The sequence below is a fragment of the Brassica rapa genome, chromosome A02, assembly GCF_000309985.2.
Source record: "Brassica rapa cultivar Chiifu-401-42 chromosome A02, CAAS_Brap_v3.01, whole genome shotgun sequence".
NCBI lineage: Eukaryota > Viridiplantae > Streptophyta > Magnoliopsida > Brassicales > Brassicaceae > Brassica > Brassica rapa.
The window spans coordinates 4,296,839-4,324,213 of NC_024796.2; the positions used below are offsets into that span (position 1 = coordinate 4,296,839).

General features: G+C 34.5%; 6 protein-coding genes, 1 long non-coding RNA gene and 2 other non-coding genes across 11 annotated transcripts; 4 read left to right on the forward strand and 5 right to left on the reverse strand.

Moving 5' to 3' along the window:
• The first annotated feature begins 239 nt into the window (after window positions 1-239).
• Window positions 240-4,668, forward strand: LOC103851375 (indole-3-acetic acid-induced protein ARG7-like). Of its 3 annotated transcripts, none has more exons than XM_033285597.1 (3): window positions 240-3,322; window positions 3,655-4,209; window positions 4,375-4,668. In XM_033285597.1, the coding sequence occupies exons 2-3, from the start codon at window positions 3,744-3,746 to the stop codon at window positions 4,590-4,592; spliced, it is 684 nt and encodes a 227-aa protein (XP_033141488.1). In that variant the 5' UTR covers window positions 240-3,322; window positions 3,655-3,743; the 3' UTR covers window positions 4,593-4,668. The 3 variants fall into 3 exon arrangements, 2 of the variants coding, with proteins under 2 accessions (XP_033141488.1, XP_009126480.1); XR_004455562.1 differs by having other exon boundaries at window positions 2,974-3,322; window positions 3,655-4,291; window positions 4,442-4,570; XM_009128232.3 differs by having other exon boundaries at window positions 2,983-3,322; window positions 4,442-4,668.
• LOC103851377 (auxin-responsive protein SAUR76-like) lies at window positions 4,640-7,220 on the reverse strand. The gene has a single exon (XM_033285599.1). The coding sequence runs from the start codon at window positions 6,917-6,919 to the stop codon at window positions 6,533-6,535; it is 387 nt and encodes a 128-aa protein (XP_033141490.1). The 5' UTR covers window positions 6,920-7,220; the 3' UTR covers window positions 4,640-6,532.
• An 8-nt stretch (window positions 7,221-7,228) lies between these two features.
• On the forward strand, window positions 7,229-13,482 carry LOC108870754. Its single transcript, XM_033285596.1, has 4 exons — window positions 7,229-7,523; window positions 8,040-8,530; window positions 8,623-8,679; window positions 9,969-13,482. Exon 4 carries the CDS (start codon window positions 11,085-11,087, stop codon window positions 12,018-12,020), a length of 936 nt encoding a protein of 311 aa, XP_033141487.1. The 5' UTR covers window positions 7,229-7,523; window positions 8,040-8,530; window positions 8,623-8,679; window positions 9,969-11,084; the 3' UTR covers window positions 12,021-13,482.
• On the forward strand, window positions 8,988-10,078 carry LOC103851740 (glutathione S-transferase T3-like). Its single transcript, XM_018656391.2, has 2 exons — window positions 8,988-9,834; window positions 9,969-10,078. The coding sequence occupies exons 1-2, from the start codon at window positions 8,988-8,990 to the stop codon at window positions 10,076-10,078; spliced, it is 957 nt and encodes a 318-aa protein (XP_018511907.2).
• On the reverse strand, window positions 13,437-19,917 carry LOC103851380 (phosphoinositide phosphatase SAC4). Its single transcript, XM_009128236.3, has 16 exons — window positions 19,289-19,917; window positions 19,008-19,209; window positions 18,758-18,923; window positions 18,398-18,623; window positions 18,082-18,158; window positions 17,688-17,875; window positions 17,517-17,614; window positions 17,175-17,308; window positions 16,946-17,074; window positions 16,299-16,650; window positions 15,769-15,890; window positions 15,547-15,657; window positions 15,208-15,396; window positions 14,801-14,977; window positions 14,441-14,555; window positions 13,437-13,981 (listed from the first exon to the last, which is right to left on the reverse strand). The coding sequence occupies exons 1-16, from the start codon at window positions 19,352-19,354 to the stop codon at window positions 13,874-13,876; spliced, it is 2,460 nt and encodes an 819-aa protein (XP_009126484.1). The 5' UTR covers window positions 19,355-19,917; the 3' UTR covers window positions 13,437-13,873.
• A 447-nt stretch (window positions 19,918-20,364) lies between these two features.
• LOC103851381 lies at window positions 20,365-23,709 on the forward strand. Its single transcript, XR_629770.2, has 2 exons — window positions 20,365-23,235; window positions 23,447-23,709. It is a non-coding gene; the product is annotated as an uncharacterized LOC103851381 (long non-coding RNA).
• On the reverse strand, window positions 21,069-21,140 carry TRNAC-GCA. The gene has a single exon. It is a non-coding gene; the product is annotated as a tRNA-Cys (tRNA).
• A 476-nt stretch (window positions 23,710-24,185) lies between the features above and the next one.
• On the reverse strand, window positions 24,186-27,341 carry LOC103851382 (probable pectinesterase/pectinesterase inhibitor 54). The gene is made up of 3 exons (XM_009128237.2): window positions 26,311-27,341; window positions 25,329-25,913; window positions 24,186-25,028 (listed from the first exon to the last, which is right to left on the reverse strand). The coding sequence occupies exons 1-3, from the start codon at window positions 26,633-26,635 to the stop codon at window positions 24,334-24,336; spliced, it is 1,605 nt and encodes a 534-aa protein (XP_009126485.1). The 5' UTR covers window positions 26,636-27,341; the 3' UTR covers window positions 24,186-24,333.
• Window positions 27,121-27,192, reverse strand: TRNAC-GCA. The gene has a single exon. It is a non-coding gene; the product is annotated as a tRNA-Cys (tRNA).
• Window positions 27,342-27,375: the final 34 nt, after the last annotated feature.

Sequence of the window (27,375 nt, forward strand, 5' to 3'; positions counted from 1 at the left end):
TTTTCAATGTTCTTTTAGTTTTTCTCTTAAAATAGGACTGAGATATACTATTAAGTTAATAGACCTCTAAATATTTAATTAGAACTTTACTTTATAAGGTTTCAATAAAACTAATATATATATATATATATATATATTATTTATAGCTATCGTAAGATAGACGTTAACATAAAATTGTAAAACTAGGATATACAAAGAGAAATTACAAAATTCAGAGAACAAAAATAAAATCGTGGTGGTCTAGATGGTTCAAATTCTGATTTCCGATCATTTTTCCTACGTCTTTCTCTTCTCACCAACTTCATCATGTGCATTTTGGAGTTTTTGTAACAGAATTTTTTACTTAGAATTTAAGCTGGGTATTTTATCCGGACCCAAAATTTGAACCAAAATTAATCTAAAAATATTAGACCAAAACTAAACCATAAATTTACAAATATTTAGATGAGTCCAATTTTTTTCTATCAAGACCCGAAAATAACCACTATGAATAGATCCAATCCGATAAAAATTGATCCATATGGAACCTTAAAACATGAATATGAATATGTAAAAATATAATTTCATGTATTTTATTTTCTATATTTAATTTATGATTGATTTATTATAATTTTTTTTGTAATCTTTGTTGTTGTAACATTTTCAAGTAATTTTTTTAAATGTTAAATTTTTATTTTTTAAAATATATGTTATTAATAGTTTATTTTTAGTTATTTTAAAAATTAAAATAAATATTGAATATTTCAATTAAATCTCGACAAGTTTTGGATAGAAAGAACTAAACTGAACTGGAACCAAATTAAATTATACCCGAACAGACGTACACTAATGTAAACAAACACACATGTATCCCCTATATATTAATAGAGGAACATTTAAAAAGTTATAACTTATATTTTGTATTAATTAAAAAACTTACTTGCTTACGTGTCAGTTAATTAAGCTATTAATTTTGCTTACGTGTCAGCCTAGAAATCAATTAGAAAATATGTTTGTCCAAATCTAATTGCTAGAGAACGTATGTATACGGAATATGAAATATGATATAATTTTGGATTATTTAACCTATAGTCATTTATTTCCAAGTATACACAATTACGATTATTACCAGTTACCATATAGACTACCATTAACATAATTGCGGAGGTAATAATAACTAAGACATTTAATATTATTTATGTAATATATTATACAGATTGCATCTCATATATTTTGTTCCCAGTAATAAATCTAATATTATTCCATATTAATCTTTACAGACTTCTTTCCCAAGAAATATATGTGATTATAGATTCAACGCACAAATTTCTACAATGTTATTGTAGAGGTAAATGTAATGTAATCACATTTAGAAAGTTCCCTTTAACAAGGTATAATAATTAATTTAAAAATATGATATAGTAACAATAACATAAGTGTCAAACAATATTTACTGTCAAAATATATTTAATTTGGCATTTGTGTTCTTTATCAAAAAAATATATTTAGTTCGGTGATTTCCAGGTATAGGGAGCAAAATAAGCATCTGATCAAAAAAAAAGGAGCAAAATAAGCACTACTCTGACCGTCGATTTTCTCAACAACTGTTAAAAATTACCTTTCCACGAAAGTTGTGTTAACAGAGTCGTGTTGACAGAGCTGCTTATGCTTAATTACAACAATGGGCAGGACCGTGTCTTAAGAATGGAAGATATAAATCAAAACTTATCAAAGATGTGATTATATTCTTCCGAGTAACCACAAATAGCAAAGCATATATATACATGTAGCTTATTTTATTTATATAATCTTGATATTTAAGAAATTAATTTGAATAATCGACATATGTTTGTCTTAAATTTAGTATATTATTAATCATTTTTCTTTTCTTTTTATGAGATCTATAATAACAATAATTTATTTAACAATTTTTTAATAGTTAAATATAATAGAAAACATTCTATTTAAAAATTAGAGGAATATTTAATAAATTTAATTTTTAATCATACAAAATTAAATTGACAAAATGTAATAAAAGATAATATAGTTTAAGTTTTTTGGTACAAAATTGAATAACCCAAAAACTGACAATATATAAACTGAACCAAACCAAATAAATATGATTTTAATATTGTATCTAATTTTTTTTAAATCAAAACATCAAAAAACCGAACCGAGACCAGACAAAAATTGAATAAACCAAAAATCGACAGTATATAAACTCAACCAAACCAAAACATATATGATTTTAATATAGTATCTAATTTTTATAAACCAAAATATTGAAAAACTGAGCCGAAACCAACCAAAATCAAGACTGAACAATCCTATTTTGAATATATGATTTTTATGTATGTCTCACCCCACGCAAAGCGTGGGTCTCATTCTAGTATTCTTATGAAACGACATCATCTTTAGCTTGCCATTAGACTATATTCGGCCTATCACACAAACCAACACTATAATCCAGAGGCTTATATATAAAAGTTTAAGGTAAATTCTGATAGATTTAAAATGTCTAATTCAATAAATTAGTTAATAACTAGAAACCATGTTCTTGTCTAGTATTACGTTACAAAATATTTAGCTCATGTATGTTACTCGTTTTATTTTGGGGTTAAGCTAATCATATTGCTACAACTAGATCTATAATATGAGAAATATATGTGTATATATATATATATATATATGATCACCTTAGGCAAGTGTATCACATGATTGTCTAAAAAAGAAGTTTCAAATGTATCACATAGTTCATACTTCTAATAGCGCACGGAATGGACGAGATAAGCTGGTAATGAATTAATAAGAGTAACGGGTTACGTTTTACATAAACTATCTTTCGGCGTGGAGAACTCTATAGAGAGAACGTGAGAAAACAGAAGAACCTGTAAAGGCCGAAAGTGACGGGAAAGCCAACAAAAAATCTTGTGTGTGAGAGAATCAATGAAATGAAAAAAACCTATAAAATCCAAAATAGGCCATTCTCCATTTTCTGATCTCCCAAAATTCGCTTCTCTATTCGTTCTGCCCCACCAAACATTTTAGATTCTATTAAAATTTTCTTTTAGATTTTAGATTTTAGATTTTTGTTTTTGTTTTTACTTTTAGTTCTTCAAAACATCCTTTCCTTATATTTTTTCAAAAAAAAACATCCTTTCCTTATCGTCGTTTGAGCTTCCTAGTCTTGGAAAAGAAAAAAACCTAAAAGAAGAACGAGGCGACAAAAAAGAAAAGAAAAGAAGAAACAAATCTTTGGGAGCTCCTTCCGCCTTTTCTTTTGTGCATGGTGTGCCTCATCGGTTCTATAGCTAAGAGTGATTCAATTCGTTTTCCTCTCCAGGTAATTCATTTATATAATCTACTTTTATACATATGTAAAATATTATGAGATGGGTTTTGATTTATCATCTGAATTATTTATATTTTTCTGAGAATTTTGGATTTATTAGATCCTGATCTAATCTAGAATGATTCAAATTTGATTTTGGGGGTCATAGCTAGACAAGGTTAACTGAGTATTGTTTCCCCTTTACAAGTTTCGTTCTCTAGTTTTGTGAGTGTTGATTAGATTGTGAAACATGTTTTTACTTTAATTCTATACAAATTTAAAATAATAAAATGTTAGTGATAATTTTTTATTTATAATCAATTGTTTGTGATATTGTTATGCAGCTACAAGTGAAGAAGATCTTATGAGACATTTGATTTCTCATTGAAGAAAACTTGCCGGTCTTGTACTATCATATTATTAGGCAGGGCAGATGGATGAAAACAATGCAGCAAAGTTAACCGGAATCCGGCAGATCGTTAGACTAAAGGAGATTTTGCAGAAATGGCAAACCGTAACGATAGGTTCCAAGTCAGATGTTCCTCCACTGGAAGATGGAAAGCAAGCGGCAGCACTAATTTCACCAGCGATCAACAAGAGGCTATTAGCTGTCAAGAATTGTGACTCGGATGATGAGAACAGTCAAAGCCCTAAGACTCCGGCTGATGTTCCGAGAGGGTATTTAGCGGTTTACATTGGACCGGAGCTAAGGAGGTTTATCATACCAACAAGCTATCTCAGCCACTCTTTGTTCAAGGTGTTGCTCCAGAAAGCAGAGGAAGAGTTTGGGTTTGATCAGAGCGGTGCGCTCACCATCCCTTGCGAGGTCGAGACTTTCAAGTACTTACTTAAATGCATGGAGAACAATCTTAAAGATCATCACCCTGACGACAGCTCCTGTAAGTAGACATATAACACATGCATGTCATGCTGAAGTAGGGCTGAGTTAAACCATAAAGAATCAGGGTTTGCACTTACTAGGTATTAAATGGGCTGGGTCGTGGGCTATTTCAACTTCTCTCATAATCTTATATACCCATTAATACTCTCCATAATCTTTCCAGATATGTCTGATGAGATATCAATCAGGAGATCTGTTGCCAACACTAATGGTTGTCTTAACTTTTGCAGCTGGGGATGTAGTAGAAGCGAAGGAGGAGTAAATACAAATCAAGTGATAAAACTCTTTAAAACTTTTTTAAAATTACGATTATTGTTATCCTTTGTTATTGTTTATCACATGTTGATGGAAATTGTTAGGGTGATTACTTTGGGGGTGTAATTGTAAAATCAGGTTTTTTTATTGTCCTGGTTTTCATTTTCTTCTCCATTTTTTTTTTCAAGGGGGATTTAAGTTATGTTAGATATGAAGGGATTCGGTGGTCAGAGTGATGCGAGATAAAACAAAAATATAACCTCTATTGTACGAAAAATGTGTACATTTATGTTCTCTGTTTTTCTTTGCTAAGACGTTTATGTTCTCTGTTGTTATTATCTCGTGTAGCAAAAAAGTAAAAAAACCAACATCCCAAAATAATGGACAAAACATAAACGGCTCCATGCTAAGATGCGCTGCATCAGTATCGTTTTGTGTGTGTCGACCAAGTTGGCTAATGAGTAATGAATACTGCACGATCAGTTGGATCACCCATACACCCTGTTGTGATGCTCAGGGCTAAAATAGTGTTGCCACGCGATGATGTTTTTATGAGCTTGGGCGTGTAAGGACTAGAGACAAATCATTTTTTTGGTGCAAATATTAAAGACTAGAGACAAATCAGGCGTATGATACTTTTGGGTTTTATACTTTTTAAAATTGGGGAATGTCATAAAAATGATTAGTGGGGATGAAAATGTTTAATTAGTGTTACAACATGTAAGATATCTAAGAGAAACAAAGAATATATACAGCTTTTCATTCCTCATGAAAGACGATTTTACCAAACAAAATTAATATTTTCTTACAAAACCTATGAAAACATTTGAACCCAGATACGGTGCAGCTGTTGTGAGTTTCTGAGTTTTGTTTTTGTGAGTAGTTCTAATTCCCTCTTTCATCTATTTTTAATAGTTAATTAGTTAAAAATATTCATTTTATCATTCATTTAACTGGAAGTGATCTTGCGTATATATTTTTTCATTCATCTAAATTATATTTTGGGGGAGGGGAGGCGCTGATCAGCCTATATTGAGTTTAAAATATTCAAAAACTACTTATTTATATTTCGGAGATTTTAAGATAGATAACGCAGTTTTAATATTTACACCAAAACTACTTATTTATATACTACAATTCATTATATAATTGTATAATATTTGTTCTTTTGTAAATATTGTGATAAAGATTAATAACAATTTTGTTAAACGTATAAAATCTTACTGGCTAATCTCTCAAAGTCTGGTCAGCTCATTTGACAGACCAGCATATGTATCCAATCTATTAATTGATTTGTATTGACATTGTACATTCTTATATATTAAAAAATCTAAGACAATCTTTTCATATTACATGAAATATTTATTGATTATTGTATCATTTGAAAGATTTTCAACTAAAAATTTTGCTCGCCCCAACTGACATTCTAACAACTAATTTTTACTATTTCTTTTAAAATGATTTTTCAGTCTCATTCTAATGCACATATTCAGCCTGAAAATATCTATATCTTTTCTTAAGATGTATTGAATGTACCAATAGCCTATTCGGATGGTCTGCCCTTTTAGGCTTAATTCCCTTCGGCCAAACATTAAGTTCTTCTCAATCTTCCTTGTATTTGAAATCCCTTAAAGATGGCTAAAACCTTAGTAATCCATGCAAAGGGATATATATGGATCCATCTTGACTAATTATGAGCGTTTAATAGCTAAATCGAGCAAATCGCGTCAATCAAATGTAATTTCCGTTGATCAGACCATTATATCTAGATCTTCTTCGCGCCTGCAGAGTCCGGCAACTGATTTGAACGACTATTAATTGATCTACATTGACATTGCAACTTTTTTTAATAAAACAACATTTTTATATTACAAATTGCACGACAATTTTTACACATTGAAATATATATATTTATTTATTTATTTATTTATTTTTGTATCATTTAAAAGAAGAAGAAAGATCTTAACAAAAGGCTGTGTGTAAAGTATACTAATTAAGTATAGAATATACAAACATATATAAATCATTAGTAGTATAATTTTCACCTAAATTAATCATACGAGAAGTTAACAGGCATAGAACTCGACGAGTTCGTGGACCGACTCTGGGCGTGACTCGTCGGCGTCGGCGTTATCAAGCATCCAAAGGAGATGCTCAAACAAGACAACCTCGCACGACACGGCGATCGAACCGTCCTCGCTGCCGCATCCACCATCCATAGCCGCTAGCTGCTGGAAGAGCGGATGGCTCACGACATCAGAGCTCACCTGGTACGGACGCCGTGTTCTGCCGACGTAGACGGTGTGAAGGTCTTCTAAGGGAAATGCACTCACGGAGGAGGAGCGACCGTGATAGGCTGGAGTACTCGGTGGTTGGTTCGGCTTGGTGTTGAACGAGTTGAGCTTCTTCAAAACTGATTTCAGCTTCATCAGTTTGTTGCCTCCTTTCATCATTTTCAACTTGGTTTTGTAATGTGAAGCCGGAGATGTACGTCGGAGTCAGTTTCCGGTGAGTGGGGGAGAGAAGGAGAGAGATGTTTATGTCAAAAATAGAAGGGAGAACTAGGGTTCTTATATTAAGCCGACAGGGGTAGATTCGTAATTTTTACAACCGAATTGAAAAGCAAACGTTAATTATGATATTTATGTTTCATAGAGTCGGAGGCAATTTATTCGAGAAAATATGATTATCAATTAGAAAGATAAAGCGAGTGTCACATATGCTAAAAGTTTTTTTGGTCTTTATATCAAAAACATGCATATTAGACCATGTCCAACGGTGGATTTCACCCGGTCCATAAGAGAAATCCTTAAGCATAATTGTAATTAAATACTATTATTAGCGTTAAATCGACGAAGGATTGGTCCGTCGCAGCGGACTTAAGGATTCAATCCTTAGCCACGCGTCACGTGGTGAGTGGATCGAATTTGTGTTTGGTTTGTGTAGGGTCGAAAAAAAAAATCATTCTCGAGCCAAACCGAAAAAAAAAAACTCCTCTTCGACATAAGGCGATTTCGAGACGATTCTGCTCGATCTCTCATCCTCGGCTCGTGTAAGGTAAATCAAAGCTTTAACTCGTAGATTTATCGATTATAGATCACTCTCCATCTTGTTTGTTCTGTATTAAGGGTTTGGTTCTCGGATTCCGACAGATTTGAGAAAATTTTCAAATTAGGGTTTCATAAATATTTGGGGCAAAATCGATTTACGGATTCTTTGGGGGTTTAGATAGGGTTTCCAAACGTTTATGGTTTGTATCGGTCTCGGATCTCCTCTCTTGTTGATTACAGAGAGCTGCTCTTTAACGATTTTGGGGACCGTGTTGCTCAGCTCTTACATGTCAAATCTATTGTTCCTTTTCCGCTTAATGAGAATCAAGATTTTTAGCAAGAGGTCCTTATTGTCAACACTCATCTCTTGTTCCCACATGATTCTCGTTCATGTGCTTTTGATTATTTAACATTGATTGCTGTTGTTCTTTAACATACGTAATTGATTAACGTTGTTCTTACTCGTTATTTGCTGTTGATTTTATTGGTCCTTAACATAAGTGTTTACTTGTTTTGGTTGCAGATAAACGATAATGGGACGATACAGTTACAGCCAGCCTTCTTCCTCCTCACACTCTCCAGACTTAACCTCCCTCCTTGAAGCCGAATGTGAGATGTACGCGGCTGAAGCTGAGATTACTCGGTGGAATGCAGAAGCCAGTGACTGGGAACCATCAGCAGAGGGTGATGATGGCATCCCAAGGACATGCTACTGTGGTTCAGAGCCAGTTCACGGATACTCCCAAACGCCAAAAGATCCATACCGACGTTACATAACGTGCTCCAATGCCGATGATAGAGACTGCCACGTCTGGAAATGGTGGGACGTGGCGGTGGAGGAGGAGCTGAGAGAGTTTCAGAGGGAGCTTAATGCGGTTAAGGGTGAAGCGAATCAACGTGAGCAGAAGTTACTCCGTCTTGAGAAGCAAGTTTCCGAGTTCACAAAGAAGAAATCAGGAGCTAAGCTAATGGTCTTCAGCTTAGTGTTAGGGTTGGTGTTGCTTATTGTGCTAGGTGAGTTACTTCCTTTTATTTTTTCATCTCTCATATGTATTATAAATATTGAAAGTGTGTGAAAGTTGATTGTTTACTCATTTATTTTTCAGGAATACTTGGAAAGGATTCAGAGGATTGGGGCGTACGTGCTTTGTTTCTTTAACGAGGTAATTATATTATTAGTAGTTGTAGTAATTTAGTTTCGAAACCGGAAGGAAAATTAAATGTGCTTTTAGGTTTTGATTTGCTTGGAAAGAAAGTAGTTGTAGTTATTTAGATTCGAAACCGGAAGGAAAGAAAGTGGTTGTAGTAATTTAGGTTTGATTTGATGTGCTTTTAATTAGTCGAGTAGTTAATGAACTCATTTGCTTTCCACCTTCTCAACTGCTCTGATCTGATTGCTATTAATCGAGTAGAAGGCTTACTTAAGCCCTCTGTGTCACTAGTAGAGTGTCACAGAGAAACAATTAAAACAATGGCTAATGGAAAAAATTTTAGTAATCTTCTCTTTAGTCAAATTCCAGTTGACCTTGATTCACCTGAACCTTTTTGGTTCGGTAGTCAAGGTCCTGATGACTCTCCTTTCATGAGTGCTCCCGACGTTCCTGCTAAGTCTCCTGTGAGCTCTTCTCCGGACGTTCGGGCAAAGTCTGGTGTGAATCCAAATGCCTCATGTCCTGAGAGGAGAAAATGGACTCCCAGAGATGATAAAATCCTTATTGGTGCTTGGCTAAACACCAGTAAGGACCCTGTGATGAGCAACGAGCAGAAGTCCACTTCTTTCTGGAAGCGTATAGTAGAGTACTACAACGCAAGTCCTCTCCTCGCTGGGACAGTACCGAGAGAGATCACCTCTTGCAAGCAGAGGTGGTCTAGGATTAACGGCGATGTATCCAAGTTCTGTGGCTGCTACGATGCGGCTCTGAGGGAGCAGAGAAGTGGGCAAAACGATGATGATGTGATGAAAACCGCCTTGGACATTTTCTTCAACACGGTCGGCTACAAGTTCGCCATGGATCACTGCTGGAGGGAGCTGAGATACGACCAGAAATGGTGCTCCCACTATCCTGCTAAGGACGCTGGAAAGGAGAAGCGCAAACAAGCTGTGGAGGTGGATACAGAAGTGGCCGAAGGTGTCGATCCAGAAGTTAGACCTCGCGGGGTTAAAGCGGCCAAAGCTAGTACCAAGAAGAAGAAGAGTGGCAGGGAGGAGGAGTTGTCGAGGCTACATGGGGTTTTAGAAATTAAAGAGAAACTGTCTAAACAAAAGCTTCTTGATCGTTTACTAGCTAAGAAAGAACCTCTCTCAGATATGGAAAACAGTCTCATGCTCAAACTAATGTCCGAAATGATATGATCTATTTTCAATCTTGCTTTTGAGGTAGAACTGTTTGTGTACTGATTGTTTTTTAATGGTTATGACACGGTACTAACTCTTGTCACTCTGTTTTGACAGGTTCGCATGTGGGAAGGAGTCACGGGTCTTTATCTGATGGAGTAGGAATCACGGGTGATGGAGTAGGATTCACGGGTGATGGAGTAGGAATCACGGGTGTAGTTGTATGAGTCACGGGTCACTCTCTCTAGCATATGTATTATAAGTAGTAGTTGTAGTCTTTGCAGTGTAGTCTCATTGTTTTCCTCTTGAGAGTCAAGTTCATGTTTTCAGAGAGTTTCTAAAGTACTCTCATTGTTTTCCTCGGATCATATGTAACATTTCACGGATCATATGTAAGCTTCACTTTGTATCAAAACTTATGTAACATTATATTCTTCTTTGTATCAAAACTTATGTAACATTATCTTCTTCTTTGCTTACATAATCTTGTTTACATAATCTTCTCTTTGTATCAAAACCGCTGCACATAATCTTGTTTACATAATCTTGTTTACATAATCGGCTGATAGAATATAACTGTTAATAATCATGCTAACATAATTTTGTAAACAATCTTGTTAGTAATCTTGTTATTAATCTTGTTTACATATCTCTTTGATCCATCTTTGTTAATAATCTTGTTATTAATCTTGTTTTAGATATGCACATTTGATTCCTCTTTCAACATTCCACGTGAAGGTTACATCGTACAATACAGTGAGACACTTGTTCTTTTGGTGCTGAGATCTTCATCGTCAAACCGGTTAGTAAAATCACAAACGGTTTGTAAAATCACAAACCATCAAATTTTTTTTTTTTTTTGTAATATGACTAGTATTTTAAATAACAGCTCAAAACTAAAGTTCTATAATAATCGTAATATGACTATTTAAAAAAAAAATGTGCATATCTAAAACAAAATAAAATTTTATTTATCTTTAAAGTTCAATAATATTCCTAATATGAGAATGTTCAAAATTAAAGTTTTATAATATTGTTAATATGATAAACTTTATTTTAAAAAGTTCAGAATTAAAGTTCAATAATATTCCTAATATGAGAAGGTTCAAAATTAAAGTTTTATAATATTGTTAATATGATAAAAATTTGTTGATGAAAGGTTCAAACTTAAAGTTTTATAATATTGTAAATATGATAAACTCTATTTAAAAAAGTTCAAAATTAAAGTTTTCTATGATTAACATATTAGGACTTCTTAAAATGTCAACATCTTCATCCGATGGTCTAGACGAAAGAATAGACGAACTTGTTGATGAAATAGTTGAAGATTACTACAACGACATAGTGGAGGACCAACCCGATGATGAGGCGAACCGTGCTTATATTGAACGAGACCGTGAAGGAGGAGATGATCAGTTATGGAATGACTACTTCAGTGAAGACCCGACATACTCGGCACAAATATTTAGAAGACGTTTCCGCATGAACAAGAATTTATTCCTGCGTATTGTCAGAGCCCTCAAGCAGAACTTTATATTCTTTCAGCAGAGAAAAGATGCAACCGGTAGGTGGGGTCTATCATCACTTCAAAAGTGTACGGCGGCTATTCGTCTGCTTGCTTATGGTACAGCGGCTGACTCGGTTGACGAATATCTCCGACTTGCGGACACTACAGCACACTCTTGTTTACATCATTTCACTGACGCAGTTATACACTTATTTGGTAATGAGTATCTACGACGACCCACAAAGGAGGATCTTCAACGACTACTCTATATTGGAGAGCAACGCGGTTTTCCAGGGATGGTCGGGAGCATTGACTGTATGCATTGGGAGTGGAAAAACTGCCCAACCGCTTGGAAAGGACAATACACACGTGGATCCGGAAAACCGACGATTGTTTTAGAGGCTGTAGCTTCACAAGATCTTTGGATATGGCACGCTTTCTTCGGTCTTCCAGGTACCTTAAACGATATTAATGTCCTCGATCGGTCTCCGGTTTTTGACGATATCTTAGAAGGTCGAGCTCCGAGGGTAAGGTACATGGTCAACGGACACATGTATAAGTTGGCATACTATCTCACGGACGGTATATATCCAAAGTGGTCAACATTTATCCAATCTATCAAACCAATTTCATTGTTGCCATTAAAAGCACGAGCTACTTGAACAGGAGCTTCAGACCTAAGCTTGTTGTTAGTTGCCTGATCGAATTGAACAATGTTGTTCATCTTCTTCTACTTTAGCTTTCCTTTGCTCCACTTATGTCGAAGAAATGAAAAGAGCAAAGTAAGCAAAAGGAAATATGATTCAAGAGAATATGAGATTTGATAGGAGATTACTTTCTTCTGCGTTCCACCTCCGGATCTGGCGGGGTTTAGAGATTGGTAGTGGACCATTTTTCTTTTTTTGGTGCCTGGAATCAGCAAGAGAAACCGTTATCATATCATCATCATCATCATCATACGAAGTCAAATATATAGAGATTTACTCTGTTACCTTCGAGGAGTGGGAAGATGATTGAACGCGTGAGATAGTGGAAAGAGTTATATAAATCAAGTAAATGTGTTCTTCAATGTGGTGAATTAATTATTAGCTCAGGCGTTACATAGCCATGTGTAAAGAAAATGTGCAATCTGAATCAATCGTCACGACGGAGACTCTGTTTCGTTAGTAACCAGAGGAAGAGAACGGATTGGTAAGCCTGATTGATTGGGTTTGGGTCAATTAAAAAAAGTCCAGAGCCAAAAACGAAACAAAACCCATTCAAAACAAAATTGAAGCCCATACTCGAAAATGAAATGTTGTGATTGGATGATTATTTTTGATGATGTGGATAGGCTAAAAATTCAGGATATCTGGCTTTTAGTAGTGTTAGATGATATGAATTATGGACTAATTAAGAAATAATTCTGACACCAGGGTTATAAAAAAGAGAGAAGCTTCGAATTGGTAATCATCGTAAGAAATAATATCCTCCAGTCTCTACCAACTTAGATGATTGGATAATGTTGTTTTCAAACATATATTATGTAACATCGGCATGTAAATCCTTCTTCTGATTACAAACATTTGATAGACCCTGGGACATAATTTAAAATAAGCCCTCCAACATATAAATACATGCAAATTACAAAATTATTACTACAACTAAAATACTAAACAAAAAAAAAATAGATTTAGCAACTGATTTCTTGTAAATGTAACCACCAGAATCATAAAAATACTTATGTTGTGCTTCTCCTTTTTCTTAACTTTTCTAGCAAAGTTTTTATACTTTGACATTGGATAAACAGCAGTAGTCTAAAAAAAATCATAAGAAACTGTTTTTTTCGAGCTGTATTTATGCAAAATCATGAATAATAGTTTCAAAATTAATGTCCTACACATGTGAGACATCGACCATCGTCAAATATACCAAACAGGAAGGACGTGCAGAATCAAGTTGGTCTCTGTTGACCTATGCTTCCCTATCCACTTGCAAAGATTAATAACTGCTCTTTTATTCGATATTTGACGTATTGTCACTGATTCTGTTGCAATTGACACGAGCTTAATTAAACATTTGTAGACTAGTAGTTGAAATGATGCTTGGGATAATGCACTTTTTTTTACAAATGGAAAAGATAAGAAGTTACAAGAAGGATTTAATACCAAACATATATTTACAGCAAACTTCAAACCAAAAAGTCCAAAACAATGAAGGACTCTCTAACAAAAGTCTCAGACTATCATAAATTTCTCGCCACAAAGATAAATGTTACCCTATTCTTCTGCTAGACTGCAAACTCAAACTTCTCAGCTATTTTATTATTTGCCCTCCTCTTTGTAGTGTTACCTTTTTTGACTGTTGGTCATCACTGAAGTTTCAAAACGTGGCACTGTGAATCCCTCTCTAATAGTCCATTCTCCATGCTTGCACCGTAATACCCAAATGTCCACAAGTGGCAAGACCATAAGTTGGTGAAGTAAAAGGTAAAGGTAAAGTAAGTTCTTGTTGGAAATGGAAAGTTGAGAGAGCTTCAATGGCAGAGTGCTTCTCCGTATGCTACCCATTGTTTAAAGCTATCTGTAAAATCATCGCAAGTCTTTGTGTGTGCAGACGGTTCCGCTTCCATAGGTTCCTTTCCCTGCCAAAGGAAATGTGAAGTTTCAAGTGAGTATGTGGGATGTATGATACAATACACTACCGTATGAATCACCCTGCTGGGAGAACTTCACTAGACAATTTATTATCATTAACTAACAGATTGGCTACGACTCTAACCATTTCATGCTATTTTAAGTTTAAAACAGAGGAATATAAACTTTGTAAAACATAAGATAGTCGGCATAACTATCTACTTGTGACCGGTTCAGTTTTTTTTTTTTTTTTTTGATATCATCTGCTTGTTAAAATCCTATTAGCAGCTACTTCCACTTCGAGCTCGTTCAAGACTTTTAACTTCTATTCCAATTTTAGCCAATGGTTCATCCAAGTTTCAGAGAAGATATCATATTAGAGCTAGAACTCAGAATCAAGAAACACCAACTCTCAATGTACAAAACTCGCTAGAAGATATGTAGAGTAGAAATGGGAAGATACTGACCTTTCTGCTGCTTGATCCACTCTCGCTCATAGCTGGCGCTGGCTGTTTTGCTTCACTGATGATATTCTCTGATGACGACATTTCTGCTGTTGAATAGCTTGAAAGCAATGACGGCCTACCAAAACAGCAATGTGATTTCAAAAAACTGTTGATCATTCATAAGTAATAGGCAATATAATATAGTCATCAATGATAAAAAAACCCCTTGGATATGTAAAATTACTGACATGGATTTTTACGAATATGGCCAATACGATGCTATAGATATAGAAAAATTTAAGCTTCTATATAACGAGATCTGATTTCTCCATCGATTGCTTATAATCATACATTGATCTCTTTAATGCACAGTACACATACCTGTTCAACTGATCGTTCTCGCATAAATTTTCTGATGAAGAAAGCCATTCGACATCAACAAAATTTGAGACACTAGACATGTCTTCCTGTTCGGACAAGTAATTGGAGTTACTACCATTATGTTGAACCTTTCGCGCATCTCCAAAAAAATATGTGCTAGGCATTGACGGAGTACACCTGCAAAGATGTTACAGCTGAAGATTCAGACCAACGAGAGACAAGTGTCACTATGTACTAGCGCACACAAATTCTTTGACTACATGCAGAAAGACATGTACAATAATGCTGCACCCATCAAAATTATAATGCATACATAGTCACTCAAGTCAAGCTAAAGGAAACAGCAGTACATATTTTATTTAGCTATAATCAGAATTAAGAAGAAAATGTAAAAGAATTAAACAGACCTCGATAATGCTACATAACCAGCAGCTGGCATGTCTGGTGATGACTCTGAAATTATATGAGTCACCTGGTGTGACGACGATTCGAAGCCTTTACGTGATATGCTTTCATGCTTGCTACTCATCGCAGACATCGGTGTGCGACTTTCATGGAGAATATTCCCGTCTGATAAGCACCTCTTCACAAGAAACCTGGAAACATAGTATAAAGAGCTGTGATCAGAGATGTAGTGTAACACAGTCAAAAATATGTTGTTCGATGGAATAATAATCAACTAAATAACAGAGCAGGTTCAGGTTCTATGTACATATACCTACATGGTGGTAGTCACAGAAACCTACCTTTCATCTTCCCCCATGCTTATTTCTACATTTTGCCCATTTGAGTGGGAATCTGAACGCAACTCCCAAACCGCCTGCTTCCCTTGTTCAGGCTGGAAAGTACCTAGAAATCTGAATATAGAAAGTCAAAAAGCCCAAAGATTTTCTGTAAGACTTTGGGATATCATCGCGTAACATGTATATATGAGGGAGAGAGAGAGAGGGTGACAGAGAGCAGCTTACATATTAATGGCATCTTGTTTATCCGCATCCATATATGTGTTATTATAGTAACGTTGCAGAGTCCTCAAGAACTCTTGTGACTGGGTTGCTGCTCTCCACTGCCCTCTCCTCTCACTGAAAACCTATTGCACACCAGAAATTATAAGAATCGACAATGTGTATCCAAACAATATCGAGCATAATAGTAACTTGAGTGGCCTAAAAATAATGTAATCATGTCGGCTGACATCATTTTAGATTTTTCATTAGTTTAGATTTGTTTCAAGAAAAGGCAAGGCCTGCTATTTAATTGTGAACAATCAAAATTGTTGACGAGAAATGGGATACATTTGATCTCATCGAGCCAGTCATGAATCATCTCAACTGACACTAAATGCAATCTACTTTGGGCATAATAAACAGCCTAGCATTTAATATCAACCCTAACTGTCTCTAGCAGAAGACTTCATTAAAGGCAGTTCCAAGACAATGATCAGAATGAACCTAATGCTTTGTTAGGACTTTGATAAGGAGAAAAAAAAAAGACTTACCTTATTGTGGGCTGCAGATCCACCATACTGATAAGCTAGTGTGTCTCCCATTCTCTCATATAAAGCCATTAATGAACTTGACAAGGGATCATCAAGTTCTATTGTTGTAGCATCTCTAATTCCCAATGCATGAAGCTGTTGACCTAGAGCAGCCCAACCATATGCATACTGTGCAACATTTGTACGGTCAAGACAATCTATGCAATTGGTCCTCAGCACCCCCCTCTGGAGCCTGCCAGGCTTGTTATCATAATCGCCACTAGCAACATTCTTACTAGGGCGAAAATTCTTCTCTACAGAGTCGCATTCCCCGCTATCATCATCAGAACTATTATGTGGAGACATTTCGGCACTGCAATTTTAAGACATCAGTACTGTAAGAGTTTAAGATACAGTTGCCTGGAAAATAACTTTTCTATAACTTTTTTTTAAAGGATTTTCCACAAAGTTATAGTTGAATGCTATACCCATTTTCAAACGGTAACAAAAATACGGAAAGTTTATGACAATGAATTCTCATATTTGCAGGAAAATAAGTAGGAAAAGACTACTAAACTAGAAGAATGATTCCATGAACTACTTTTATATTGGGGGAAAATTTATATGATGAACAATTAAGTTACAGAAGCTCAAGCAAAAAGGCTTACTCAGAAGAAGACGAGCTCCTACAACCCTCTAGCATCATTGCTGGGGTAACTTGATGATAAAAGAAACCAGTTAGCATCAAAGCACATACAGCTACTTTGCCAAGAAGTGTCAAGACATTTGCTGTTTTGCTGAAATAAAGACAAAGAAAACAGAATACAGGTTTTATCGAAAGATATGTTTATCAAATACATTATTTGAAGCAGCTGGAACTCAAATTTAAAAGGACACCTTTGAAAATGTTTGTGCAAGTCCCAGTGGAGGAATCTTAGACGATTTTCTTCAGGCAGATCTTTATTTATAAAGTCAATTGCATTGGCAAACTCTGCCCGGAGAATTGACTCCCTGGGTCTCCTCTCTTTTGTCTATTGATTGTCCAAAGCAACAGAAAAAAAATCAGTGAAAGCTTTGAGGTGTGAGAGTATCAAAATGACAATGCACACACACTAGTTTCTATTCGTTGATATTTTAAGTAGATTAAGGTGCAAGAAGAAGCACCACTTGAATAGGCTGAAATGATTAAGACATGAAAGATGATAAGAAAGTGAAAGCAAGCTTGAATAGGCAACTCACCTTGATCAAGTTCAGAATAATGATGGGGATTCCATATCGCTCTGCAAGGTTCTCAAAATGAAGTCTAGTTGCCTCATAGATCAGGTCCCTTTTTGACACTGGATATGACACTGAGGTATTCAAAAAGAGGGGAGAGAGAGAGAAGGGACCAGGCAGTATGATAACACTTACATACTATATCCGGCTTAAGATTCATCCGTGAAGTCTCCTGTGACCAAAATAGAGGGATTGAGCCACGATTCTGCACAACAGAACTTATTTGCATGGGAAGGTCTTCAGGCACGTCCTCAGACAGTATCTGCTCTGTTTCGACATCATTAGCAACATTGCCACTTTCGTTTATTCCTCGTTTCAAGTACCTAAAATCATAAGGGGGTTTAGAAGAAAAAAAGTATAATAACTACCACAAGTTGTAATAAATAAAATGTTGGAAAGCACCCAATATATAGACAAATACTGAACCATGCTTGCGCATGTATTTGATTAACAATGTGGGCTTTATTTGAAGTTCTAACATTCATGTTTACCAAAGAGCACGAAACTAGGAAGTGATGAAATCTGATACCTTGTTCCAGCATTATGGCGGGATCGCCTAGCAATAAGAGTGAGTTTGAAATTCCTTCCAGCCTCGGAAAGTGATGTCTACATGCATAACATAATCCAGTTTCAGCACCCATGAATCTAAACAGCACTGTGAAACTATCAAGGTATCTGAGAATAAAGATGCTAGTGTATCATAGCTGTATTTGAAATAGCACGGCAAGAATATCAAAATTGATATATAAACTAATTGCTGAGAAAAGAAATGAATATTTGTATTTGATTCGGGAAAATTTTCTTCTCTGGTAGTGAGGTGCAGGAGGAAAACATACAATTCTTACCTGCTTAAAGAAACCATACACCAATGCAACAGTCCAGACGGTATTCCGAAGATTATGTCGAATTCCACGAGTCAGGAACTCGTTCCACACAAACATTTTCTTATAGAGAGTGGTACCACCACTCTCATGGTCGCACATATTCTTCTGGAAACTTCGCATTATGTTGTAAGAATAGCTGAAAAAGAAGTCCTTTGTGAGGTCCACTACAGAAAGGAGCCTCTTGTACCTGTTAACCAACAACAGATAAATAAACGCAAGTGTTTAGACGTGCATTCTCTATTTTCACCAAAACACACACACAACTTTTGTTCAACAATGGACTTGAAACAACAAAGAAAGGCATAATGAAACAAAAGACACCTGTTCTCGTCTCTTGAATTCGCAATGTTGCAAAGGACACTAGAATTTTGCAATGAGATGATCTCACTCTTGGACACTTCATAAACCCTGTGACCACAAATTTCACCTATCTCTCTTCTCTCAGTTATAACCAGCATGTAGTAGGGTCCCAAAAACTTAATAAACCCTGAGACCACACAAAATGTTAAAAAAAAAAAATGAGAAGAAGCTGTAAAAGTAAAATCATCAACATAAAAAAAAAAACACAAACCAATGATGCCATAACAGAGAGTGACAAGTTTAAGCCCTCCAGTGGACTTGTTTCCTTCGTGTATCCGTTTAAGCAACTCGTAGCATTCTTTTTTCGTATAAGCAGTAGAATCCTCACTGACGTTAAGCTCAGACGATTCAAGGCGGTCTATCTTGAGTACTCTATACACTCCACTACCATTCCAACCAATCATGTAAAAGTTCTGAAAGCCACAAAAAAAGAAAAAGATATCATTTTGCAAGAAGGGGAGACTCAAGGTGGAAGCTGTGTGTGTAGTTTACCGATTGAGTCTCAAAGAGTTTGAACTCTTGCATAGAGCCAAGAAGGGGAGAGCCTCCATTCTCCATTGACAAAGAAGAGATCCAAAGCTCGTTACTTTTCACTCACTCTTTGCAAACAATCTAAAGAAAGATTCTCTAGCGATGATTCTTCTTCTGGTGGTGCTTCTCTCGAGCCGAAAGGATGCGACTTTCGGGATCAATACACTAGAAAGCTCGAGCAAAAGGGGAGAAGGAAAGCTCATGTTCCGAAAATTAGAAGGTGGAAACGGAATAAAGATGAAGAATTGGGATTCATTTGAAGCAGCGAGAGATGATGTGATGATATGTTTCAGCTGTTTTTCTTTTGTTTCTGTGTCAGACAGAGAGAGAGAAGGGAGGAGAAGATTTGGATCGAGAAGAGAGAAAGCCACAATTTTCTAATAAGATAATTAAATAATAGCCCGTGACGATGCTATAACCTACAGCTGTCTCGGCTCTTAATATGGAATGGCTACACTTTCCTCAAGTTATCACTCTTTCCTTCTTCTTTTTTTAATATTTATTGACATCCTGATTTTCTTAACCAAATCATTAGTGACTCATTTTGGCAAAGTTAAACATGTTTAGATTAGATTAGATTAGATTATCAGAGAGATGCTGACGCCAACACATTTTTGAAAGAAATGAAAAACAATAGTGATGGTAAAAGGACATGCAAACAACTGGGGTTTCTAGCTTTAGTGGTAAAGAGCTTACAGCTGTGAGTACTGCCACCTGAATTCGAGTTCCCGCCACTGAATCAGGCCCGTCCCTGCCATAAGGCAGGTGAAGCACTTGCTTGAGGCCACATTTTATATAGTAAAAATAAGGCCCCATATTTCATATATTTTTTTGGACAAATTGGTACCTCGTTTGACTTTTATCACATCCTGATTCAATTTTATCTTATTCAACCTACTTCTTATGCTAACTATATTTATTATTATTTTAAGCTTTTTTGTATTGTTTGTGGTACTACGTTCGTATCTTACGTAAAAAGCCGCACAATTTTTTTTTTGCTTTAGGCCACTCTCGACTACGGGACGGCACTGCACTGAATAATTAACATTTCAGCATCGTCAAAGACAGATGACCGACACGTAGAAACACGTGACTAGTATGGATCACTTCTGTAGGTCAGGATACCTCTGTATAATTTAGAAAAAAAAGGACATGTAAACCCACGTTCTGACCGGATTAAAACATTTGACTATATGATGTAAAGGATTGTTATCTTTTCTTTTTGTTGGGCTTAGCGTGTTCGGTTTAATATGAATTAACTAAGAACGGTGCCGCTAGCACCACAAGACGTTTTGGTTAGGAATAAAATAAATACTGTATATTGAACAAATGCTTGATTGGTGCCCTATAATATGCACATTTATACGCAACATTGACAGCTTAGATGATCTAAATTATTGCTATAGTAATTACTCATTTTTTTAGTGTGAATAGTGACTACAATATTAATATTGCTTTTACACACGAGGCTTTGTGTACGCAAAAAAAAAAGCTAGCAACTTTCATAAACCTACTACGTACAAAGCAGTTTTTAACAAGACTTGAAAGAAGCGCCACTAACATTTAATAAGACGATGGGGGTTAAAGGCTTCTTCTACAGATCTTGATTACGTTAGAATCAGCTTATCCTTCTTGGGCCTTACTAGCCCACCGTTCTTTTATCCCCTAACTAACTTGACCCATGAGTTATACTCTAAAAAAACAACAAATAATAATATTTTATTTTAATATTTAAAAGAGCAGGGCCCAACCGGGTTCGAACCGGTGACCTATTGATCTGCAGTCAATTGCTCTACCACTGAGCTATGGACCCATCATGTTTTTAAATACTTAAGTTTCATATTAGTTGTCCTCAGTTTTTCTAAAACCTCACATGTTTAGTCAATTATCTAGTACTCATTTTTCAGCAAAATCACTTCTCATTTTTCCAATGTTGAATAAAACAAAAAATATTGAAGGTTGAATACATATATATATATATATATATATGACGAGTGAGAAGACAATTCATTAATAAACAGATTAGTATAAATGTCATTCAAAAAATTTAGAATGTGGGAAAAAAATACAATAACTGAAACGCTGAACTAATTGATGGCTCGTATCTTATTTGGATTAATATATATACCTAATGAATTTTAATTTTAATGTTTATTTTATACAAATTTCAAATTATTAAATTAGATATTTATTTTAATGTTTTATATTTATTTATGGGATGTAGATATTGAATCAGAAAATAGTAATAATAAAATCATTCTTAGAATTGAAACTAAACACTTATTATATTTGCAGACTTAAAAAAGTTCACTGGCATTGAAAAGATTATAAACAATCACAATACATAAACATCAACAGAATAACAATAGCCAGTAAATATTATATATTTTTTTATAATTTATATTTTAAAAACAGTTAGACAAAAACACAAAATAAATAAATTATAAAACATTATCTCTATATTCTCTTAGATTATATTTATATTATGTTTATTATTTGTCAATTGTAATGTTATTTAATGTTTTTATCCTAGTTTTTCATTCTTCCATATTTTTAATATTTTTGGGTTAATTTTTATTTTATCGTTTATATAATATTTATTATTTTAGTTTTAAGTATATTGTTTTGATAACATTTGTGATTTTAGGAATCAAAATATAATTTTATGTTCGTCATGTTCAAATATTAATTTATTTTAGGTTAGGAATATAATTTTTTAATATTCAAAATATATAAAATATTTAACATAAGAATACATTTTATATTTTACGATATTTCTAATGATGCTTTACCTTTAATCTTAAATTTAATTTTGCAATAATATGTATTTGGATCAATATTTTTAATAAGAATCGGAGAAACTGCTATAATATTAATCATTAAAATCATAACTAAATATAAGATAAACATAATTATGATACTATTATCAGTAGAATTTGTTTAATATCTATTGTTAATATGATAATATCTATTTATTAATAAAATATACTAAATATCATGATAGTATATATATTAAAATACTGTTTAGAAAATAATAGTATATGCATATTGGTAGAATTAGTTAATATTTGTTTATTAATTATCTTAAATTTCATGATAAATATATACATATATAAATAAAATATTAAATAATATTAATTAAACTAATGACTTATCCTAAAATTATGGAGAAGATGACAAATCAACAAATTTACTTCTAAAATTTTACTATAGATAAGGATTATTATTCTAATATTCCCACTTGATTTTGCTTGCTTTTTTAAAGGCTTCTTATTTTAATCAATGTTTAGAATAATATTGCAAGTAATCTTCAGTTATTAAATTAGTATTAGTATACTTCTTAAAACCATATACATAAATATATTACCTATAGAAGATGTTGAGATCTAATCATAGTTATTTGCATATTAAGTTTTTAATTTGTACATGTTGATGATTTACCTTTTGGTTCAACTTCTCTTGTTATCCACATTGAAGTTTTTTAAAAAAAATTTCTTCTTATTTGTTTTTGCCTTAACTTCATTTGTTATTGCCTTAACTTCAAATTCAAAACCCTGGTGGACTTTACCATATATATAATTTTCAAGGTAAGTTTATAATTTTACAGTTACAAATAAGTATAATTTTATCTTTACACATTTTACCAAACTTATTCATTGAATGTCTCTGTTACCAAATCTCAACCCATTAAATAATTTCCTATTTTGGTATTTGACAAAAATAATCATGTATTAGAGATTTGACTATTCCATTTGTTATATATACGCATGTTCCCCTTTTAATTATTTTTAGACCAAGCAAAACAAACTTTAATTATCAAAATATTATTCAAGCGATGGCTTTGTCAAAGTCCCAACTTGCAACACTTCTCATCTTATGTTCTTTGCTATTTGTTTCCCAATCAAAAAGTAAATACTTCTTTATTTCTCTCTCTTGTTAAGTTATTTATAAAACTTGTTTTCATTTGGAATTTTTGCAACACATGTTTGACGAAATTTACGTTTGTAACTAATTATAACAAAATTAATTAGTAGACAATGTTCTGTAGAACAATACATAATTTCTTAGAAACTTGTAATAAACTTATAATCATTGTCGTTTTTTTGGGTTAATTTATAGTATTGAAGATAGAAGGAAAAGGCAACCCTCCTGACGAATGTAAATTTAGAGGTGGGTGCAATACTAGCGAAGAGTGTAAAATTCCATGCGGACCGCCTCGTTTCCCACTGGGAACTATTGGTTTATGTGTGCGAGATCCTTTTGCTCACTCTGCCGTACATCTTTGTTGTTGTGCGCCTAAAAATTCATCATAATGAATGTTGGTCGAATATCTATATTATTTATGAATTTAATGAGATAATAAGAATATTTTGGTTTTTACATGTTAAGTAGCATCAAAAGTTGAATTTTTTTTGGAACGCAACTTTTATCATCAAAAATTGTATCGTCATCTAAAAACATAAGAAAAACGAGAGAGAGCAGAATAAGTTATTATCCTTCAAACCCCCCCCCCACCCCCCACCCCCCACCCCCCCCCCCCCCCCCCCCCAAAACAAACACATTAAAATGCATATGTATAAGTATAACTATCCTAACGTACATATTAATTAAATATTAATTTTTATTTTCGTTTTCATAAAAACTAAGGATAAAGATGCTCTGGTATTATATTTTAAAATGCACCTTCGTTTTCCTGTATAATACAATAAAGGTTTTTAAAAGAAATATTTTTTGAAACAAAGGTTTTTTAAAAATTTGGTAAATTCGAAGTCAGTTGCTTTACCAGTACCAGTGAGCCGTGCACCCTTGTTGAATCCCTGATATAAAATCTTCATATAGTCTGGAACTTAATTGTAAATATCATGAACATTTCACTTAATTTTAAATATCATGACCATATAAAACTGAATTTACATTCGATGTTAATCTATAAAGTGTATAAATCCTTAACCGTATACTTAAAACCATCCATCATATGTCTTCTCTCATTTTTTCTCTTTCACTAATTAAATCCCTGAAGCGAAACTAATTCCAGTAGAGGGCAACCAAGAAACTCCATCAAGAAATTTACCAACGCTAAAATAACTTGCCTCTTCAAACCCAATTACATGAAACCCTTGCCATACCCTCTTGGAAACTCTAGCTTTAGGACCATAGTTCTTAAACTCTCCAAAGTACAATGTCTTTAGCACTTCATCTCCAGAGTTTAACCACCCGGCCCATCCTTCCTCCGCTATGGCATCATCAATATAAGTTTCCATCACTATAGACCTCGAATACTTTTTCCACGGCCGTCCCAAGTACGAACTATACCTATGTTTCATGCCCGAAAAATCTAAGTCCGTAAGGATCCTACAACTATGGAGGGCAAATCCGGTGTTTTGTCGCTGGTCTGTCCTCCCGTTAGCAAGAATAACGTTGTAGGCCTTGACATCACTAGGGCGACGCAAGATAAGGTTACAGCTTTGGAAAACCGCAGCAGCGTTTCCAAATATGAAATCTATGGTTCCATAAATATCGCATTCTCTATAGAACTGACGTAGAGCGGCTGCGTAGAGCGTGTCTTGATAACCAGAGATGCTACATCTATATAACACTGACTGGTCTGATGTGATGCTTAATGCTATGGCTTGTTTTCCTCTAGGCCCTGCCGTGTTCTTGATTCCTATATCCCTCGCGATGAATCCGTCACCCGTAACGGCTGCAAAAATGTTGCATCACATTGTCAACTCTTGTGATATATGCGTAACATATACTACACCCGTTACTGTTGCCAAAAAAAAAAAAACTACACCCGTTACATAAAAATAAATATTTGGGGAAAAAATATTGCTCATAATTCTTTTTTAATATTTTCTATAAAATTTATATAATTTAATAATAGTAAATTGTATGTTGTAAAAAATTAATTGAGTTTACTTAATTATTAATGATTTTTTTCTTTTTTAAAATATATAAATTTAATGTATGCAAATGAATGAATGCATGTATGTGTACTGACTCATCGTAGCGGTGTCCGGCACGGAAGTTCCTCCGGCGGCGCTATCATCGCCGACAATCACCGTCAGGTCTTTTCCTTCTCCGATCAACGTGATCTCATCTTTCTCGATTCTTACTTTCTCTTTGTAAATACCTCTTTTCACATATATAATGAATCTGCCATTTCCACTAGCAGCGTTGACAGCCTCCATCACGGTCCGGTAATCTCCGGATCCGTCTTTGGCGACTAAGACGTGTGGTCTACTTCTAGACGTGCGGCTTGCTAGAAGCTTCCGTTCTCCGGCAGAGACCCACCGTGGAAGAACGGTTGGCTTTGGATTTTCCATGAAGGTGCCAACAAGAGCCAAGGAGTTGCTGACTAGTCGAGAGAGGTGATCCATTTTCTGTGTTATGTGGCTGACGGCGGAGGAGGAGTGGCCACCAGAGTCTAGGACGGAGTCTTTGCATGATTGTTGGAAAGTCATGGCGGCGGAGAGCCATGTTTGAACGTCGTGTTTGGTGGTACGCTTTCTCGATGAGCCGTTGAGAGCTTCCATTGCTTGCTGAAGTCGTCTTGTTGACATTTTCATGAGCCGTTCACATGAATCTGTAAAGTTATTGATGACAATATAATTATTATTTTCACCTTAGATTCATGGTATTTTTCTTTTATTTTATAAAATTTATACTAGCATGATTTGTCAAAATTATTAGGTAGCTTTGGTGGAGATAAGAGAAATGCTTTTCAGAAAATTATTGTAGTGACCGAGTAGATAATTTATTTGCACTACAATATTCGCATGTAATATACAAAATCATATCTATGATAGATTGAAAGTAGTAAATCAAAAGTGAAAGACACAACTTTAAATGGCCGTAAAGCATCAATTAGAGAATTAATCATGTGTTGATAATTTACTTTCTTGTGTCATTTGATTGTGTATAACGAATAGAAGAGGATATAATCATCATTGTGAAGAAACGGTGTTAGTTTTGTTGTGTACCTGCAACCGAAGGTGAAGGCAACGTATTTGTGGAATCGTCTAGAGAAATGACTTCATAGGAAGCCATAGAAGAGGAGAGAGGAGGAATAAGGTTACTGGAACCAGACATCGTCTTGTTGACAAGAAAAGACACAAAGTCGAGACTTGTAGGAGATCCATGTCGAAACTCTCGTAAGGTTTGGACACAAAGAGAGGTGTATTCAGTGGAGCTACAAAGCCTTTGCAATTGATTTCGGTAAGTAAATGGCATACGTCCTGAGGTATCAACAGGTAGAAGAGCATTGACCAATAATAACCCAAATAAAACCATATCAGTAATACCCATTTTTATTATAAAAGTTGACTCTTTATTTTATTTTCTTGGTTAGTGTATGAGGGAATGTTTATGATATCCAAATGACTAGGAGATTAGCATTAATTTATAGAGGGGGTTTTAGCTGATGAGGTGAGTGTCTGGTGAGTTAGTTTAGCGGTCTACCATTTTTTTCATAGAGTAGATCGAGACTTGAGTGGCTTTGATGGGATAATGAACTCTCACTCTTGTAGTTTGTTTTTTTTAAAGGATAAATCATCTTTTTCTTTGTTGGACAACTTGACTCAACATCAATTTTCTGATACAGGTAACCCAAATTATTCATGTTTAGTTAGTTATATATTATCTCAAACAATTATTGAAAACATTTATAAGCTGAAACGATGAAAAATGGAAGCTAAGGTAAGTTGACAACTATTGCTAACTGCTAATTGACTATTTAGTTGAAACTCTTATAGAATCTTATTTATTGATACTCTTTAAAATGCAAAAAAATGAGGGCCCAACCGGGTTCGAACCGGTGACCTATTGATCTGCAGTCAATTGCTCTACCACTGAGCTATGGACCCATTTTGATTTACAGATTAGCAAGACAGAATTACAACTCACATTTACACAAATTAGGTTTCAGGGTGGATCGATCACACATACACAAAATCAATTCTATTTGGTAAGAAAATGGCGTGGCATCCTTTAACCCAAAAAATGTTGTTGCATCCCATGTAATCCATTTTGGTATCATTCGATTTTAT

Coding starts and splice junctions, on each gene's coding strand:
- LOC103851377 (XM_033285599.1), bottom strand. CDS start 6,919: ATGATGAAAGGAGGCAACAAACTGATGAAGCTGAAATCAGTTTTGAAG.
- LOC103851382 (XM_009128237.2), bottom strand. CDS start 26,635: ATGGGTATTACTGATATGGTTTTATTTGGGTTATTATTGGTCAATGCT. Junction 25,914..26,310: donor GCCTTCACCTTCGGTTGCAG/GTACACAACAAA, acceptor ATAACTTTACAG/ATTCATGTGAACGGCTCATG. Junction 25,029..25,328: donor GCCGGACACCGCTACGATGA/GTCAGTACACAT, acceptor ACATTTTTGCAG/CCGTTACGGGTGACGGATTC.
- LOC103851740 (XM_018656391.2), top strand. CDS start 8,988: ATGGCTAATGGAAAAAATTTTAGTAATCTTCTCTTTAGTCAAATTCCA. Junction 9,835..9,968: donor TCTCTCAGATATGGAAAACA/GTCTCATGCTCA, acceptor CTGTTTTGACAG/GTTCGCATGTGGGAAGGAGT.
- LOC103851380 (XM_009128236.3), bottom strand. CDS start 19,354: ATGGAGAATGGAGGCTCTCCCCTTCTTGGCTCTATGCAAGAGTTCAAA. Junction 16,651..16,945: donor AGGAGCTCGTCTTCTTCTGA/GTAAGCCTTTTT, acceptor TTAAAATTGCAG/TGCCGAAATGTCTCCACATA. Junction 15,397..15,546: donor AGCATGGGGGAAGATGAAAG/GTAGGTTTCTGT, acceptor CTATGTTTCCAG/GTTTCTTGTGAAGAGGTGCT.
- LOC108870754 (XM_033285596.1), top strand. CDS start 11,085: ATGATTAACATATTAGGACTTCTTAAAATGTCAACATCTTCATCCGAT.
- LOC103851375 (XM_033285597.1), top strand. CDS start 3,744: ATGGATGAAAACAATGCAGCAAAGTTAACCGGAATCCGGCAGATCGTT. Junction 4,210..4,374: donor TCACCCTGACGACAGCTCCT/GTAAGTAGACAT, acceptor TAATCTTTCCAG/ATATGTCTGATGAGATATCA.